General features: G+C 43.7%; 1 protein-coding gene and 2 pseudogenes across 4 annotated transcripts in view; 2 read left to right on the top strand and 1 right to left on the bottom strand.

Annotated features, from left to right (window-relative positions):
* The window catches only part of BAG4 (BCL2 associated athanogene 4), a 44094-nt gene that overhangs the window by 13726 nt on the left and 10393 nt on the right, over positions 1-19975 (bottom strand). For 3 of the 4 annotated variants that reach the window (XM_008072368.2, XM_008072367.2, XM_008072366.2), the window contains exon 2: positions 1896-2003. The exons of the other annotated variant lie outside the window; for it this stretch is intronic. In XM_008072368.2, coding sequence (XP_008070559.1) covers positions 1896-2003 — 108 coding nt within the window. The remainder of the gene's footprint in view (positions 1-1895; positions 2004-19975) is intronic. 4 annotated transcript variants of the gene reach the window in all.
* LOC103274960 lies at positions 3571-8286 on the top strand (annotated as a pseudogene).
* LOC110594408 lies at positions 17431-17819 on the top strand (annotated as a pseudogene).

Here is a 19975-nt window from a genome sequence, read left to right on the forward strand (position 1 = left end):
AAGGCTGGGCTCGGTGGTTCAGCCTGTAATCCCGCACTTTGGGGGACTGAGGTGAGTGAATTGCCTGAGTCCGCAGGTTTGAGACCTGCCTGGGTAACTTGGCAAGACCTCATCTCTGCAATAAGTCAAAAAAATTAGCCGGGCGTGATAGCGCATGCCTGTAGTTTCAGCTACTTGGAAGGCTGAGGTGGAAGGACCGGTAGAGCCCAGCAGGTCGAGGCTGAGGTGGCTGGGAGCTCGCCGCTGTACTCCAGTCTGGGCGACAGAGTGAGACTTCAACTCAAAAAAGAAAAGAAAAAGAAAAAAGAAAAATGAAATAAGGCCGGGTGCAGTCACTCATGCCTGTAATCCCAACACTTTGGGAGACTGAGGCAGGAGGATTGCCTGAGGCCAGGAGTTCGAGATCAGCTTGGGCAACAGCACAAGACCACTTTTTTTTTTTTTTGGATGTTGGAGTCTGACTCTGTTGCCCTGGAGTGCAGTGGCATGCTCATGGCCACCCCAGCATTGACCCGCTGAGCTCCAGTGATCCTTCCGCCTCAGTCTTCTAAGTAGCTGGAAATACAGGTGCACACTACCACGTCAGGTTAATTTTTTTTATTTCTTTATTGTAGAGACGAGGTCTTGCCAAGTTGCCCAGGCTGGTCTCGAACCCACAGGCTCAGAAAATCCATTCGCCTCAGCCTCCCAAAGTGCTGGAATTACAGGCTGAGCCACTGAGCCTGGAAAAGACCACATTTCTTAAAAAAATTTAAAAACTAACCAGGTGTGATGGCACACACCTATAGTTTCAGTTACTTGGGAGGCTGAGGCAGGAGGATCGCTGTGATTATGACACTGCATTCCAGCCTGGATGACAGAGCAAGTCCCTGTCTCTAAAAAAATTAATTAATAAATATAACCTGAAACGAATGTGACAAAAAAAATGGACAGAACTAGGTGTTAGACAGTAAAATGTATATATTTTCTATATTCTTTTTGTATGCCTAAAATATTTAAAATTAGTATTTGTAGCAAGAAGTTAAAATTTTAAAAATAAATACATCTTATGTTAGTTGTTTCCAGGTCCTGAGAATAGTTTATTATATCTCAAGGCATAGGTAATATTTGCCTAGATATTTCCTTATCTCTGAGCTAAAAATATTAAGATAAGATTGATGAAGCCCATTAAATTTTTTTGTTTTTGAGTCAGAGTCTCACTCTGTGGCCAGGCTGGAGTGCAGTGGCAGGCTCACAGCCACCACAACCTTGACCTGCTGGACTCAGATGATCCTTCCACCTCAGCCTTCCAAGTAGCTGGAACTACAGGCACACGCCACCATGCCCGGCTAATTTTTTTATTTATTGTAGAAATGAGGTCTCTCACCAAGTTGTCCAGGCTGGTCTCAAACCCGTGGGCTCAGGCAATCCTCTCACCAGGGCCTCCCAAAGTGCTGGGATTATAGGCGTGAGCCACCACGCCCAGCCTGTCCATTAAATCTTTTTAAAAGACCAGCTCGGTGGCTCAGCCTGTAATCTGTAAGCCCAGCACTGCGGGAGGCCAGAGCTGAGTGTATTGCCTGAGTCTGCAGGTTCGAGACCTGCCTGGGCAATTTGGCGAGACTTCATCTCTACAATAAAGCAAAAATTAGCCGGGCACGATAGCGCATGCCTGTAGTTCCAGCTACTTGGAAGGCTGAGGTGGAAGGATCACTGGAGCCCAGCAGGTTGAGGCTGCAGTGACTGGGAGCTTGCCACTGCACTCCAGTCTGGGCGACAGAGTGAAACTCCAACTCAAAAAAAAAAAAAAAAAAAAGCCTATACATCACTACTATGAAATCTCCATAGATTCTGAAAATAAATGAATTCATTTTTTTTTTTAAATTCAGGAAGTCTCTGTCAATTTTAAACCATACCTGGCCTTGCAGTTCTGGTCTCACGGGATATGTATTTGGGTAAGGTGCTCTAGGTCGTGCAGGAGAATTCCAATAGTTAGAGTTGTAGCTAGAATATGGTGGTTGCTCCTATGAAAAAAAGAAAAAGAAATCTACTTTTTATAACATTCTTACATCATTTACATCATTATATCAGATAGACTGATATAGAAGCAGGTTATAAGGATCTTAAAAAAGCAGTGGACAAAAAGCAAAAGAATCCCATCATAAAACCACTCATTATTGATGCAAGTAACATGGCAACTCATATGCTCTAGAACAAAACAACTACTGACTATCTGATAAAAGCCTGTTCTTATAATTTTCTTATCCTTTCACCTCTGCTTTCCAAGTAGCTGAAACCACAGGCACGTACCACCATGCCCGGCTAATTTTTCTTGATTTATTGTAGAGATGAGATTTCACCAAGTTGTCTAGGCTGGTCTCAAACCCCTGGTTCAGGTAATCCTCTTGCCTTGGCCTCCCAAAATTCTGGGATTACAGGCTTGAGCCACCGTGCCCAGCTTATAATTTTCATTATGCCAGTGATGCCATACCAAATGATATATAAAGGGATTCTACTATGTCAAGATGATTAGCAAAACCAGACACATCACATCATCTTTATCCCTCTCCAATCACTAACCTCATCACTATTAGTTTAATTAGTACAAAAAAAAACAACAACAGTTCTTTGCCACTGTTAAGAAGAACATTTACCTAAAAACTTTGGAACATGAAGATATTACTACTAAGGGTTACTTCAAGCACATACCATACATTTTCAATATTCAAACTCTCTGCCTTGCCACCCTCTAGTTTTTTCATGTACTTCTCTCTACCATGAATAAGCTTCCAGCTGGCTGCCTCAGTGTCAGGAATTGATGTAGAACAATTACCACTCCAAAGAGAAGATCTGGCTACAACAATGATCTCTTCAGCCTTTCTCTCCAACTCAAAAAGTTAATGTAATGATTTGCAATAAGCTAATAAACTTTGACAAGAAACAAAATCAACTCAAAACTTTTCAGAGCACCTACTGTCTGGTGTAATATGTATACTTGTTATCCTATAAGTTGAGTTATTTTGCTTTGAACTGTATAGATTAAGTATAGTTTTAAGTTTGAACAGGATCTTTTGACTTTTTCTCCAAAACTTCAAATATGATTTCACAAAGAAATTCACTGTCAGTTGTAATTCCAGAGAGATAAATTAACACTATCTTTGCTTAAATGTACTACTTTTCAGTTTCATAACACTTTGTTTTCAAAGCATGTAATTATTCTATATGACATTATACAAGCTAAACTAGCAGTATTTCCTTTACAGAATACAGAAACTAGAGAAGTGCAGAATAGATTTTTTTTTAATGTTACAGGCAATATAATTTTTCCTATAGATTTTTTCCCCATAAATGTTATAGCCAAAATTCAGATTCTACCTACTAAATTTCTCAGTCAGGCAAGCACCTCTATAATTAATGCCCTCCCTTTCTTCCCCTAGTTTAGGGGTGAGCTTTTGATCAATTGATTTCTCTTTACCAAGAATTTGAATCTTGAGTAAAGAGATGAAAAGACAATAGTTGAGGCCCAGGATCCTGCAGCCTCTCTCCCCCATGCTCCCGCCCGGTGCAGCCTGGTGCATTCGTGCAGTCGTCATGGAGCTGATTCTAAACAGAGCAGATTATTTACAGGTGGGAGTGACATCAGAATACTATGAAGCTACTTACTGCCTCAAGACATAAGGTTACACAAAAGGTGGTTACTGTAGATCCTGATAGGGTATTTATGTGCTTTGGCATGAAGAAAGGAGAAGTAGGGCAGTGTTCCAGACTTTACCAGGGCAGAAGATTGCAAGGCTGGAACTAGGAGGGGTTCCTGATATTTATTGCTGCAGGATCTTGAGATTAGAGGCTTCACAAAGAAAGGAAAACAGTTCCTCTCTTTTGAAACAAACCTCACTGAAAGCATTGAAGCTATGTACATATCTGGCTCGGATCTCTTTCTCAGTGCACGTTATATTTATAACCATTTGTGACTGCAAAAACCAGCATTATCACTTTTCTGGGGACAAAATCAATGATGTCATCTGTCTTCCAGTGGAAAAATTATCTCATATTACACCATTACTGACCTGTCATGATAGAATGCTTAGGGTTTTACAGGGAATGGATGTGATATATGAAATTGAAGTTCCTGGCCCCCCTACTGTCTTGGCACTACACAATGGAAATGGCAGTGACTCTGGAGAAGACCTTTTGTTTGGTGCATCAGATGGAAAGCTTGGGCTTATTCAGATCTCTACATCCAAACCAATACATAAGTGGGAAATGCGAAATGAGAAAGAGGGGAGAAGTATTTTGTGTACTAACAGCTTTGACATTTTGGGTGATGGGGTTAAAGATCTGCTTGTTGGAAGAGATGATGGAATGACAGAAGTATATAATCTTGGTAATGCAAATAAACCTGTCCTGCGATTTGACTAGATGTTGTCTAAAAGTGTCACATCTATCCAGGGTGATCGTGTAGGAAAGAATAGCTATGATGAAATCGTGGTGTCCCCATATTCAGGTTGGATTACAAGTCTGACAACAGAGCCCATTCATAAGGAAAGCAGACCAGGAGAAGAACTAAAAATTAATCAAGAGATACAGAATAAAATTTCTTTACAAAGTGAGTTGGAACAGCTGCAGTATAAGATATTGTAGGAAAGAGAAAACTATCAACAGTCTTCTCAAAATCGAGCACAGCAAAATCAACAGTACTTTCATTTAGTGTAAATGACAAATTACATTAAATAAAGATGATGCCAACTACAATCTTATCTTAGAGGTACAGAGTGTGATAGATAATGTCTTAATTACAGAACAACGGTCCAGTAGATTTACTGGATGTGTATAAAAATTCTGCTGTTGTTAGCTTTAGCAGTTGTGATTCTGAATCAAATGACAACTTTTTTTTCACCACATACCAGTGCCAGGCAAATACTACAAGGATGAAATTCAAGATTTGCTCAACTGAAGGCCAATATGGTACACTTTAAGTATCAGTACCACATCAAGCATCTTTCACTCCATCAAAAAACTCACTTTATTGATCATGACAGATCCATGAATATACTGACTCTAACAGGCCAGTTCAGTTTTGCTGAAATTCACTCCAGGGTAGTTTTTTGCCTGCCTGAAGTTCCTGAAAAACCTCCAACAAAAGAGTATGTGATATTTTACTTTCAGAACACATTCCTGTACACACAACTTGAAAGTATCTACAGAAAAAGAGAAGTTTTTAAATCTGACATTTCTGCTATACTCATCCTGAAAGATGTGCTTTCCAAAGAAGCTACAAAAAGGAAAATCAGCCTCAACATATCCTACGAGATAAAGTATCAAACACACTTCACTGCTAATCCACCCAAGCTGGAATACCAGTTGCTTTTGGCTAAGAAAGTACAATTAGGCAGGGCTCGGTGGCTCAGCCTGTAATCCCAGCACTTTGGGAGGCCGAGGTGAGTAGATTGCCTGAGCCAGCGGGTTCGCAATCTGCCTGGGCAACTTGGCAAGACCTCATCTCTACAATAAATCAAAAATCAGCCGGGCCGGTCTCAGTGACTCAGCCTATAATCCCGCGCCTTTGGGAGGCTGAGGTGAGTGAACTGCCTAAGTCCGTGGGTTCGAGACACGCCTGGGCAACTTGGCGAGACCTCATCTCTACAATAAAATCAAAATGAGCCGGGCGTGGTAGCGCGCCTGTAGTTCCAGCTACTTGGAAGGCTGAGGCAGAAGGATCGCTGGAGCCCAGCAGGTGGAGGCTGCGGTGGCCGGGAGCGGCCACTGCACTCCAGTCTGGGTGACAGAGTGAGACTCCAACTCAAAAAAAAAAAAAAAAAGAAAGTACAATTAACTGATGCTTTAAAAGAATTGCAGATTCATGAGGGAAATACAGACTTTCTGATACCAGAATACCACTGTATTCTAGAAGAGGAAGATCACCTACAGGAAGAATACAAAAAGCAAGCTGCATGACATGACATGATCACAGATCTTTTCATAGATAAGTTCAAAGCACCAATGTAAAAATACTGGCAAGGAGTGGGGCCGCCTATTGAACCGGCAGCATTAAAGTGGCCCCCAGTTTTGAGAGGATATCCCTGCCAAGCAACGGAACGGGACAGGACGGGACCATAAGGAAGGAGCGACTAAACATTCAATCACTGAGAGAACAAGGTAAAGGCAAGGTTAGATGGGGGGCAGAGGGCTGGCCATTGATATCAACGATTGAGACCTGGGAAGGAGATAGAGGCCCGGAAAAGGAAGGCAGAACTCAATAGGTAGCCCCTGTGTCCAAGAAGAACGAGATTGACTTACCCGCTACCTGGAGTAAGACCCTGGGCTTGGCGAGGTAATTGGGGTCTTCGAGTCCAAGCATCCTCAGCTTTCCACCAGTCCAAGCAGCTCACAGAGCAGAAGAGGCGGCTTAGCCACCCCCGTGTGGAGGCACCGGGGCTTGGCCAGGCCAAGTGCAATACGACTTTTAATGGCCCTTCTATTTGCAGATAGGGCATGGCTTACTCGGCAGACGCGGGCCGCAGGGCTGCAGCCAGGGCGCGGGCTTGCACTTTAGCAGCCTGCTGGAGGCGCAGCTGCCTAGCGGTTTCTGGATTTTCCTCGCGGGCATTAGAAACTTTAAAGGCCATGTTTACCAGGTCACGGACAAGGGTTTGAGGGCCATCCTCTGCCTTCTTAGCTTTCTGCGGATATCAGGGGCAGATTGGGTAACGAAATGGGTAGCGAGAACGGTGGGACGTGTACCCGAACAAAGCCATCCAGGCCAGTAACCTCTCGGAGAGGACAAATGGGCACAGGAACAAGGGGGTGGGGAGGGTGGTGCATGCAGTGTGAAGGAGTATGTATACTGACCGAAGAGGGGAGGGAGAGCGGCGGAAGGGGAGAGTCGGAAGGTGAAGGAGGAAGATGGGGGTAGAGAGAGGGTGGATTGTACAGGGGCGGGTTGGAAGAAGGAGGATTTGGAGGACAAGGGTTTGGCGCAGTTACGTTTTTCAGAAGATTTATGAGGGGAAAAGGCTCCGGATCGGGTGGGAGAGGCTTGTCGTATTTGGGTGGAGGGACTGGGGCAGATGGCATGAGAGAGGGGTCGGGAACAGAGGACAGGGAAGGGGCGGGAGTCTCCCTTTATCAGCAAGATTTGGGTTGTGGAACAATACTGACACAGGGAAGGACGGGAGCACAGGAGCCAGAAGGCCTGAACATAAGGAATCTCCGACCATTTTTCACTGCGTTTGCAGAAATTATTTAAGTTAGTGAGGATGTTAAAATTAAAAGTTCCCTCGGGGGGCCATTCAGACCCATTATCCAGTTTATACTGAGGCCAAGCCACAGTACAGAAATGGACTAGGCGTTTGCGTCGAATGTCCGGGGTTAATCCCAATTTGTCGAGATTACTGAGAAGACAGCAGCCCAGAGGCGCCTTAGAATTAGATTTGGAGGGTAGGTTACCCATGTTGATCTAAATTTCCGGGGTCTGTCTGAGTCTGAAAAGGCGTCCCAATTCAGGCAAAGACCAGCCGGGCAGAGTGAAGGTCAGGATAAACAGGGCGTCCCCAGGATGTATCGCTGACCGGAACGGAGGGCTTTCCCTAGCACAGCTGTGACTTCTGATAGGGAGGTCCGGAGGGAGAAAGAGAGACCGACACCGGGGGAACTCACCTAACGAAAGTTTGGGTGGAGGAGTGGGTCGGAGATTCGCAGTTCAGGCCGGAGGGACCCGGGCGGGAGGCCCATGAGCTGGGAGGTGAGGCCTGTGTGGCTCAGTCACCTCCCGGGTTCCCACACCAAGATGTAACGTTTGGAGATACCGAAAGAGGCACAGGACAAAGGGCCGGTATAAACCAAGCGTTTATTGGGGGAGAAACTCCCGGGCGAGGTCCCGTGGTCCGGAAAGATGGGCCAGGGGAGTCGTCCAAGGAGGGGCAGGCTTGGGTTTTATAGGATGCTGTATTTGGGGAGGGTGTTGGGGGCGGCAGTGAAGCGGGGAGACAAAGCGTCGCATCTGGCGTGGGCTGGAAAGTTTCTGTCTGGCCCTTCTCAGCAGCTGCCGACAGGTTTCAGTAAGCCGGTATGTGGTTTGTGGGTTTGGGGTGGAGGGGCGCATAGGGGATCGGTGGGTGGAGGGGCAGATAGGGGATGGTGAGTGCTACTTCTCCCCTGCTTCTCCCAGAGCCTAACAATGACACGATCACAGATCTTTTCATAGATAAGTTCAAAGGCACCAATGTAAAAATTAAAGTTCCTCTGCTACTGGAGAGTCTGGGCAGTTATGATCAAAATGCACTGATCACTTTCTTTGATGTGGCATGAAATATAAGCAAGGTAAAGCCAAGTGCGGTGGCTCACGCCTGAAATCACAGCACTTTGGGAGACCAAGGCAAGAAGATTGCCTGAGCACAGGGGTTCAAGACCAGCCTGGGCAACATGGCGAGACCTCGTCTCTACAATAAATCAAAAAATTAGCTGGGTATGGTGGCATATGCCTGTAGTTCCAACTACTTGGAAGGCTGAGGTAGGAGGATGACCTGAGTCTAGCAAGTTGAGGCTGCAGTGGTCATGAGTGTGCCACTGTACTCCAGCCTGGGAGTCAGAGTGAGACTCCGACTCAAGAAATAAATAAATAAATAAAAATTTAAAAAAACAGCCGGGCACAGTGGCTCATTCCTGTAATTCCAGCACTTTGGGAAGCCAAGGCGAGAGGACTCCCTGAACGTAGGGGTTCAAGACCAGCCTGGGTAACTTGGCAAGACCTCATTTCTACAATAAATCAAGAAATTAGCCAGGTGTGGTAGTGCATGCCTATGGTTCCAGCTACTTGGAAGACTGAGGTGGAAGGATGACCAGAGCCCAGTGGGTTGAGGCTATGGTGGCCGTGAGCGTGCCACTGCACTCCAACCTGGGTGACAGAGTGAGACTCCAACACAAAAAATTTTAAAATTTAAAAAATTTTTAAAAAGGTAAAGTACCAAAGCAGCAATCTGCTTAAATGAAAAGTGTTACAGCAATGACAAGCCAACTGTGCAATACTTTTATTTCAAATGCTTTTTAATGTCATCTAAACATATTCTATATATAATGATTTTTTTACATTCTTTTTGACAAATGAAATTTTCTAAAAATAAAGAGAATTTTTTTGTTTTTGTTTTTTGGGGTTTTTTTAAAATCAGATCTCACTCTGTTGCCCAAGTTGGAGTGCAGTAGAATGTTGATGGCCATCGCAGCCTCGACCTGCTGAGCTCAGGCGATCCTTCGACCTCAGCCTTCCAAATAGCTGGAACTACAGGTTCTCACCACCACGCCCTGCTAATTTTTTGATTTATTGTAGAGATGAGGTCTTGTCAAGTTGCCCAGGCTTGTCTCAAACGTGTGGGCTCAGGCAATCTTCTCACCTCAGCCTTCCAAAGTGCTGGAATTATAGGCATGAGCCATCGCACCCAGCTGAGAATCTTTTTTTCAGATTAGATAATATAATTTATCTAGAAAGTAAGTGAAAGCGAAAGAGAGGATTCACCTCTCCAAGGTAGGAAAGGGGGCCAGAGCTTAGGAAACATGGTGGTAGTCACAACTCAAAGATGGTCACACCAGAGTCCAGTAAAGCAATGACCAAGAATTTTTATTTAAAAAAAAAAAAAGGCTGGGCTCGGTGGCTCAGCCTGTAATCCCAGCACTTTGGGAGGCCGAGGTGAGTGGACTGCCCGGGCCCACGGGTTCGAGACCCGCCTGGGCAACCTGGCGAGACCTCATCTCTACAATAAATCAAAAATTAGCCAGGCATGGTAGCGCGTGCCTGTAGTTCCAGGTACTTGGAAGGCTGAGGCGGAAGGTCGCCGGAGCCCAGCAGGTCGAGGCTGCGGTGGCCGGGAGTGGCCATTGCACTCAGTCTGGGTGACAGAATGAGACTCCAACTCAAAAAAATAAATAAATAATTAAATAATTTACAAAAGGAAGAAAAGACAAGAGTTGAAGCTGATTCACCCCAGTGGTGTGAACCAGTATCTATATCCCCAGAACTACCCGTTTCTGCCCTTTCCCGCTAATTCTCTGAGTTCCTCACATTTTCCTGCCTCCCCACCTCTCCTATCTTTCACATTACCCATGACCTCACATTCGCTCTTACTCAGCTTCCCAAAACCTTAATAATCCTTTGCCACTCTTTCCCTCAGATATATTCAGCCTGCAAAAACCTAACCCAGTTTAAACCCAATTACCTACTGAGTCCACTTATAAATACTAGTAGAGAAAACACAAGCTCTCTGGTTTTACTTTAAATTCATGACCATCTCAAGCAGGCACTCAGCACTAACAACTACCACACTCCTTAGTGTTGTCATCTTCTCACTGTCCAGAACAACTATTTTACTCTTGTTCACTCAAATCTGTAAGATCCTCTTACCCACCCCTCATTTTTCAACTGACTTTATCTCATATTTCATTTTTTAAAAAAGAGCCAGGTGCAGTGGCTCAAGCTTGTAATCCCAGCACTCTGGGAGGCCAAGGCGAGAGGATTGCCTGAGTTCAGGGGTTTGAGACCAACCCGGGCAAAATGGTGAGACCTCGTCTCTACAATAAATAATTTTTTAAAAATTAGCTGGGTATGGTGGCATGCGCCTATAGTTCCAGCCACTTGAAAGACTGAGGTGGAAGAATCACCTGAGCCCAGCAGATCGAGGCTGTGAGCGTGCCACTGCAGTCCAGCCTGGGTGACAGAGTAAGACTCCAACTCAAAAAAAAAAAAAAAAAAGAAGCAGTTAGATAGAAACTCCATCTTCCTATGTACTGAATCTACCGATTTACCCATATCATATCTGTTACTGTCTCCCAGAAAGCACAAAGTGTCCCTGGTCCCTACACTCAGCTCTGGACTGTATAACATCTCTTACCTTTTCTATAACTTTTTCAGCTGTCTCTACTCTCATTTATCATCTGTTTCTCCTAGTAGTACAGATCATCTTCCATTAGAATGCAAATCTGTCCTTCGGACTACCCTAAACAAATCAAAACGTATTTCAAAACTACAATAACTAACAGTGTGACAAGTTATTGAATGTACAAACAAACAAGAATAACAATACCCTGGTAACTGTTGAAGCCGAGTGATGGGTACCTGGGAGCTTTATAATACTCATCTTTCTATATGTGTTTGAAAGTTTCTGTGATTAAAAAGTCAAAAAACAAAAAACAATAGGACAAAGATTGAAGGCAGGTAGATAACTTCAGAACAACTGTAAATATTTTACATAATTGTAATAAATAAGGAAATATTCTTAAATCCTTTTTAAAGAAATCAAAACAGAAACACTGAGTACTGAGTTGGTAGAATAACCTCATAAAGATAAACTATTTCAAGTGAAATTAAAGCACAGTAATTTAACTGACATCTCTAGTGCAGACATACCCTTTGAGCCAAAAACAAACTGCAAAAACCCAGGTTTCTTTCAGTAATCACATAAATAGTTATCAACTCTGTTGGTATTGTTGTTTTGATACTGTTGTGTGGGTACTATAGTTGCAAATGAGTAATTATGTTGGCTTGGTTGGGCATCAGTATTTTCACAGTGGGAGACATACAGATATAAGAATAACAAAACTTAAAACCCTATAATCCTTAATTTAAACAGGAAATATCAGTATGAATTCAAACTGCCTTTTACCTTCTTAAAAAACTACCAGATTGATAACCACACATAGAAAGTAGTTCAAGTAACTCTTGAACAGTTTACTGAATGGGCATTCTTCATGGTACATATTCTAACAGGCAAAAGAAATGCAAAAAACCAAGTGCAGTGCTTCATGCCTGTAATCCCAGCACTTTGGGAGATGGAGACAAGAGTACTGCCTGAGCCCAGGGGTTCTAGACCAGTCTGGGCAACTTGGTGAGATTTCATCTCTATAATAAATTTTTAAAAATTAGTCAGGCATGGTGGTACACGCCTGTGGTTCCAGCTAATTGGAAGGCTGAGGTGGAAGGATTGCCTGAGCCCAGCAGATCGAGGCTGTGGTGACCGTGAGTGTGCTACTTGCACTCCAGCCTGGGCAACACAGTGAGATTCCAACTCAAAAAAATAAATAAATAAAAAATAAGAGAATTCAGTGCATTTTTATGATTGTAGTAATTTTGCCCAGAAATCCATTTACAACTATTTAAAATCTAAACAGAGACAGTGTCAAAGATTAGATTTATAAACTTAATTTTGCTTTAAAAGTCTATGTTTCAGCCGGGCTCGGTGGCTCAGCCTATAATCCCAGCACTTTGGGAGGCTGAGGTGAGTGGATGCCTGAGCCCACCGGTTTGAGACCAGCCTGGGAAACTTGGTGATATCTCGTCTCTACAGTAAAATAAAAAGTAGCTGGGCGTGGTAGCACATGTCTGTAGTTCCGAGCTACTTGGAAGGCTGAGACTGAAGCCCTTCTAGAAGGTTGATGCTGGGGTGGCCGTGAATGTGCATGCCACTGCACTCCAGCCTGGAGGCAGGAGTGAGACTCCAACGCAAAAAAAAAAAGTCTATATTCCCTATCATCCATGTAAAAGAATTTTAAAAGACTGAAATAAGTTTTTTTTCCTTATAAAAGAAATGGAAGCCGGGCTCGGTGGCTCAGCCTGTAATCCCGCGCCTTTGGGAGGCTGAGGTGAGTGGATTGCCTGAGCCCGCGGATTCAAGACCCGCCTGGGCAGCAAGACCTCATCTTTACAATAAATCAAAAAATCAGCCGGGCGTGGTAGCACATGCCTGTAATTCTGGCTACTTGGAAGGCTGAGGAGGAAGGATCGCCGGAGCCCAGCAGGTCGAGGCTGCGGTGGCCGGGAGCGGCCACTGCACTCCAGTCTGGGCGACAGAGTGAGACTCCAACTCAAAAAAAAAAAGAAATGGGCAGAATAGTAAGATAGCTGCACATTAAAATTATTTGTGTATCCCTGCTGCAAACAGCCACAAACACAGTACTTTTAAAATGTCTGCCCACCTGTGGCTGGAGTGGAGTTTTCCAATACTTATGGTGATAATAGCTTTGTTATATGGCCCCTGGCAGCAGTTCATCCTGTAACTGAGTCCTCTGTTCTCCAAGATTGCTGGATCAGGATGTGTAGTGAACAGACCTCAGTATATAGACCCTGCAACAATCATGTCTCTGGTGACTTGAAAAGCAGCAGTGGTAGTACTCAGCTGAATCTTCTCTTTGGTGCCAACAAAACATCTATACTCAATGTCTGTCATTTTGGTCAATAAATGTATTCAAACCAAAGATGAAAAGTCAACTCTAAACACAAACAAGTGTACTTCTGTCAGGTATCTTGTAATGCCAACCCCTTAAGAGTTCTCAAGTTCACAAAATTTCTGTAAACTGTGGGAAATCTTGATTCACCATCCAGTCCAGAATACTAGCAATGTCTGACTTGAGTGGGAGCCCTGTGCAAGTGTAAACACTGTCCTCTATTGCCTTCCCTAAAGTCACATTGGCGTTCTGTAAAAGGTTCAGAACCCTTGGCATAGCTCCACTAGAAAAAGTTGTGGTTTCACTCCATCTTCACTTACATCAGCAGTGTCCAACCTTTTGGTTCCCCTGGACCACAACAAGCAACCTTCTGACTTTTTTAATTTTTTTTTTGAGTTGGAGTCTCACTTTGTCACCTACACTGGAGTGCAGTGGCATACTCATGGCCACTGCAGCCTCAACCTGCTGGGCTCAAGATAGCCTTCCGCCTCAGCCTTCCAAGTAGCTGGAACCATAGGCACGTGCCACCACACTTGGCAAATTTTTTGATTTATTGTAGAGACGAGGTCTTGCCAAGTTATCCAGGCTGGTCTCAAACCCCTGAGTTCAGGCAATCCTCTCCCCTCAGCCTCCCAAAGTGCTAGGATTACAGGTATGAGACCGCGCCCAGCCCCTTTTGGCTTCCTTGGGCTGCACTGAGTAAAAAGAAATTGTCTTGGGCTGCACATAAATTATATAATGTAGTTAGTATATTCACATAATAAGACTTTTTAATATTTTTATTATACATTTTAGAAGAATGAGAATATAAAACTAGTGAGAAATTTGACCTTGATTTTGTAAAAATAATCTATTAATGTGTCTGGTTCGATGGAAGTGGTCACAATTCTTAGTAAGATCTCAAGGTGCTTGTCAGAAATATTTGTTTGAACTTTGCTCTTTGTGTGCTTCATAACTGAAAAGAGCTGCTCACAAATGCACGTGCTGCCAAAAAGTGACATCATGAAGAGACCATGACTGTGAATTTTAAAGTTTTAAAATAGAGTCATGAATAAAATAAACACTAAAAAAACATATGATATTAAAAGATTTTGTGGGGTCACATTACTAGCTGCCATGGGCAGGTATGGTAGTCAGTCTTCACTGACACATATTTTTATTTTTTGAGTTGGAGTCTCACTCTGTCGCCCAGACTGGAGTGCAGTGACCACTCCCAGCCACTGCAGACTTGACCTGCTAAACTCCAGCGATCCTTCTGCCTCAGCCTACCAAGTAGCCGGAACTACAAGTGCGTGCTACCATGCCTGGCTAATTTTTTTGATTTATTGTAGAGATGATGTCTCACCAAGTTGCCCAGGAGATTCACTCACCACAGCCTCCCAAAGCACAGGATTATAGGCTGAGTCACTGTGCCCGGCCGACATGTATTTTCTAATGGTACTCAAAACATTTTGATGAGAATGAGATCAGTATATGTGGTTAGTATTTTTCAACCCAGGACAGGTCCCTTATCTTAGCTGCCATGAGCTGCTGCTTGAGCACTGAGGTCACCATGTTGTGGTCAACATGTTCCCAGGGGCCTGCAGGTGCAACCAGTCACAATCTCCTTTTTTATTAAATTTATTCCAAAGTACTTTATGCTTCTTGAAGCTGTTGTAGATGGAACTGTTTCCTTAATTTCATTTTTGGATTTTTCATTGCTAGTATATAGATGTACAGATGATTTTTTTTACATTGACCCTGTAACCTTTCTGAACACATTTATTAGTTCTAATAGTTTTTTTAGTGGATTCCTTGGGAGTTTCTAATCATAAAACCATGTCATTTGCTAATAGCCTGACTCTAAACACAGATCTGCTGAAAGGATTGGGACTTTTGTAAAATTTAGCTGTTTATTTCATAGCAATTATGCTGCATTTATATCAGTGTTCCTCAAAATAAAAATAAAGCAGCTTGCTTGTTTTTAAAAAATGGAGACCAAAACTTGTATTCTGGATACTATAAAACATTGTAGAGCCGGGTTCGAGACCCGCCTCGGCAACTTGGCGAAATGTCATCTCTACAATAAACCAAAAATCAGCCAGGCGTGGTAGCGCGTGCCTGTAATTCCAGGTACTCGGAAGGCTGAGGCAGAAGGATCGCCGGAGCCCAGCAGGTCGAGGCTGCGGTGGCCGGGAGCGGCCACTGCACTCCAGTCTGGGCGACAGAGTGAGACTCCAACTCAAAAAAAAAAAAAAATTGTAGAGAGAAGTTAAAAAAGATTTAAGTAAATAGAAAAGCATCTCATGTGCATGAGTTAGCAGACTTAATATGTTAAGATGGCAATAATCTCCAAATTGATCTACAGATTCACTACCATCATAATCAAAACCTCAGCTGCCTTTTAAAGAATCCTATAGAAGAAAGGAGAAGAAGTACATATTTTTAGCTTTTGTTGTATCAACCTTGCTATTTATCATTTTGGTATATTGGTGTGTTTAACATTTCTCTGACACTCTTCAGTCTTTTTTCCCTGTCCTTCAGATTGCACAATCTGTACTAATCTATCTTCAAATTCATTAATTATTTATTCTGCCAGTTCAAATCTACTGTTGAGTCCTCTAGTGAATTTTTCATTTTAGCATATTACACTTTTCAACTCTAGAATGTCTTTTTTCTTTTTTTTGAGTAGGAGTTTCACCCAGGCTGGAGTGCAGCAGCACACTCACGGCCACTACAGACTCGGCCTACTGAGCTCAGGTGATCCTTCCACCACAGCCTTCCAAATAGCTGGAACTACAGGCGCATGCCACCATGCCCAGCCAATTTAATTTTTTTATTTATTGCAGAGATGAGATCTTGCCAAGTTGCCCAGACTGGTCTCGAACCCCTGGACTCAAGCAATCCTCTCGCCTCCACCTCCCAAAGTGCTGGGATTTCAGGTGTAAGCCACTGAAATTAAAAATTAAATTTCTACCTAGTTCTTTTTTAAAAAATGTCATCTCTTGGCCAGGCTAGGTAACTCCGCCTGTAATCGCAGTACTTTGGGAGGCTGAGGCAAGTGGATTGCCTGAGCCCACAGGTTCAAGACCAGCCCAGACACCTTGGTGAGACCTCTTCTCTACAATAAATAAAAAATTAGCCAAGCGTGGTAGCGTGCGCCTGTAGTTCCGGCTACTTGGAAAGCTGAGATAGAAGGATCACCTGAGCCCAGCAGGTTGACGCTGGGGTGGCCGTGAGCATGCCACTGTACTCCAGCCTGGGCGAGACAGTGAGACTCCTACCCCCCCCGCAAAAAAGCTATCTCTTTACTGATATTCCCTGTTGATGCAATATTATCATCACACCAACCTTTGATTCTGTAATCAGTTTCCTTTAGTTCTTTGAACATATATTTATATATATATAAAATGGTTACTTTGAAGTCTTTGTGTATTAAATCTGACATCTGATCACTTTCACAACCAGTTTCTGTTAGCTGTTTTTTTTCTAGTATGGGTCACACTTTCCTGTTTCTGTGTATGCTTCATAATTTTTTGGTGGAAACTGTATATTTTAGACATTATATTTTAGCAACTCTGGGTACTGGTCCCACCATTCCCACACCAGGCTTGTTATTTGCTTGTTTGTTTAGTGACCAGCTGGATTATTTTGATGAAGTATATTTCTCCCCACCCCCACTATATGAAATGTGTGATGTTGCTCCTTAGGGGCAGCGGCATTGGGTAAGCCCACAGTCACCCTAGATGACAGTGGTTTTGGCAAGACTCTTCTTTGAACACATCTTTCCTAGGCCACACCTAGCTGTTAAAATTCCACTAACTTCCAGCTGATTGCTCTATTTCAACAGGACTCTGGAGTATAAACTGCCCCCAAAGACTGACTCAATCAAATGTGGGTCCCTTTGAAGGTACACTTCCTAAGGTCAGTGTTTGAGAGTTGTTCTGATCCAAGGGCTCCTCCTTGCTGTTTCTTTTCCTGGTTCTCTACAGCAAATTAGCTGCCCTACAGTTTAATCTATATCTCTGACGAATGCATCCATCTCTGCCCAATTGCCTTGCAGGACAGCCTCTGCAGTTTTTTTTGGAAGCATCCTTAGGCCTAGGCTTTTCCACATTCTGTTGCAAATGAAGTCACTTTCTTTGGGAAAAGAGTAGGAGTTGCCAGCTTCATCCTCCTAATAAAACAACTGAGCCAGAGGCAAGTGCAGCTACTCTCATATCAGCTGTGCTCCCTGAGGAGTGGCGAGCCCATGGAACTGCAGTCATGACCAAAGTTGATGTAAATCCGAAGGCCTATCCCCTTGCAAATGTCCACCTCACCTAGAAGCTACTAGACCTCGTTCAGCAGTCACGTAACTGCAAACAGCTTCGGAAAGGAGTCAATGAGGCCACCAAAACCCTCAACAAGGGCATCTCTGTTGTGATGTTGTTCATTGTGAGCTGCTGATGCTGAGCCAGATCATTTTGCACCTCCTGCTGCTGTGTTAAGACAAGAATGTGCCCTACATGTGTGTGCACTTCAAGCAGGCCCTGGGGCAGGCCTGTGGGGTCTCCAGGCCTGTCATCACCTGTTCTGTCACCATCAAAGAAGGTTCACAGCCAAAGTGGTAGAGCCAGTCAATTCAGCAGTCCATTGAAAGGTTCTTAGTCTAAATCTGTGGCCTCTGCCACACATTCCCTGCTGACTCCTCCCCCTGAGATGGTGTATCATAATGTCTGTGTTATCATGTAGTATTTTCAGCTACTTTCCATTATTATAAAATATTATTATACTAAATCTGGTTTCTGGATTTTTGTATTGCTTTTGTTCTGTTTTTACAAGGTTGTTTCCCCCCTTCTCCGCTTCCACACTCTCTCCCTCTGCCACCCCTTCATCCTTATATCCTCTTTTGAAAAATGAACAAATGTCCAGAACTGTTGGAAGCAAAGCGGTGGCACCATTCAAGGGCAGGAAGAGCCAGGAGAAACCTAACAGAGCCAAGATAGAGATTTGGTTCCAGCTTTCATCCACTAACTTCCTACTGTGTGCAGGGTATGACAGAAGTGAACACCAGCCACTTTGTATCCTTGTGCCTGGCATAAAGAATCCTTCATACATGTTAACTTGAGAAGAGTTTCCTTTGCTCTAGAGGATTATGTATCATCTGAGGAGAAAACATGTATTCTGTAAGTTGTTAGGCTTATGTCCAAGTGTCATTTACTAATGTAACCCTGCAGCTGTTTGTTTTTGGTAACATGATATGTTCTCCCCCACCTCTCTATCCCCCAACCATGTCCCTGAGGGTGGCAGGGCAGCAGCATACCAAAGAGATATGCTGCAGGATTCCAGAGGTAACCTAGGTAAGTGAGACATGGGGATACTGGCCTCAGTCTTGAAATTCGAGTTGGGAGTGCCAAGGCAAAGATTATGAACTGGTACTGGAGTAAAGCATTCTGGGAAGATCATGGAGACCTGGCTGGTAGCTACAGCGGAGACGATGGAATTCAAAGAAACAACCTCTCTTTGAATGGGGATTTCTTCAGTGGATACATGGCACTAGCTCTGAGAGCCCTTATCCCTGTTTCCTGCCACAATGTAGGTCACATGTATTCTTTATCATATGAGGAGAATGTTAATGTGTCCTTCATCCGTGTGCACATCCTAATAAAGAAATATACCCATATTCCAATTTCTTTTAAAAAATGTGAGCCACTCTCTTTAGTTGGGCATAGTGATGTGTCCCTGTAGTTCCAGCTACTTGGAAGGCTAAGGCGGAGGAAGGATCACCTGAGTCCAGCAGGTAAAGGCTGCAGTGGCTGTAAGTGTGCCACTGCACTCCAGCCTGGGCGACAGAGTGAGACTCAGTTCAAAAAAAAAAAAAAAAGTCTAAAAGCAATGACTACACAATTGTAATTAGTATACCTGGCACCCAACAGTAACTTCTGTATCAGGTATTAAGCTATTGTCCCTCAGCATCAAACACAGCATTCTATGCTTGGCTGCGTGATCTACAAACATTCCTCCATTTTCAGCTTGCTTACTTTCTGGTTCTGCCAACACAGGACACTAGGCTAGAGGAGGGATATGGACTTGCTCCCTCCTGTTTGTTGTTTCTGTCAGTGTCAGCCCAGCAAGACCATTTATCCTGGAGGCAACAGACAATAGCAGATACCTTCTCTTGTTTTTCCCAGTAGGCCCTCAGAGGTACTAGCACCAGCTAGGCAGCGCCACCTACTGGGTTCCACCTCCACTAGGCCATTCTCCAAAGTTTCCAGATTTTAATCACCCCAATCTCTTCTCTTCATTCCCTTCCTGTTTCCTGTGCTGCAGTTACTCTCTTCTATGTTACTTCTGTTTTCTCTTTTTCCCTTTTCAGAACTCCAATACTTCTTTAATTTCCTAAACCAAATTCTCTCTAACTAGTGTGGTTTCTGTTTTCCTGCCCAGATCCTGACTTATAGTTTTTAAATATGGGGGGAAAAAATACAATCAAGGTGTCCTAAAGAAATGGCTGATTATATGTCTTGGGACTGAATTACACATACTGGCCTAAGACATCTCGATGAACCAGAAATAAAGGAAGTTATCAAAAATCAATGGGTCATTCAGGCATGGTGGCTCACACCTGTAATCCCAGTACTTTGGGAGGCTGACGTGAGAGGATCACTTGAGCTCAGGAGTTTGAGACCAGCCTGGGCAATATAGTGAGACCTCATCTCTACAAAAAAACTCAGAGCCGGGCTCAGTGGCTCAGCCTGTAATCCTGCGCCTTTGGGAAGCTGAGGTGAGTGGATTGCCTGAGCCTGCAGGTTTGAGACCCACCTGGGCA

The sequence above is a fragment of the Carlito syrichta genome, unplaced genomic scaffold (assembly GCF_000164805.1).
Source record: "Carlito syrichta isolate Samal-C Ts95f unplaced genomic scaffold, Tarsius_syrichta-2.0.1 Scaffold315142, whole genome shotgun sequence".
Classification (NCBI taxonomy): domain Eukaryota; kingdom Metazoa; phylum Chordata; class Mammalia; order Primates; family Tarsiidae; genus Carlito; species Carlito syrichta.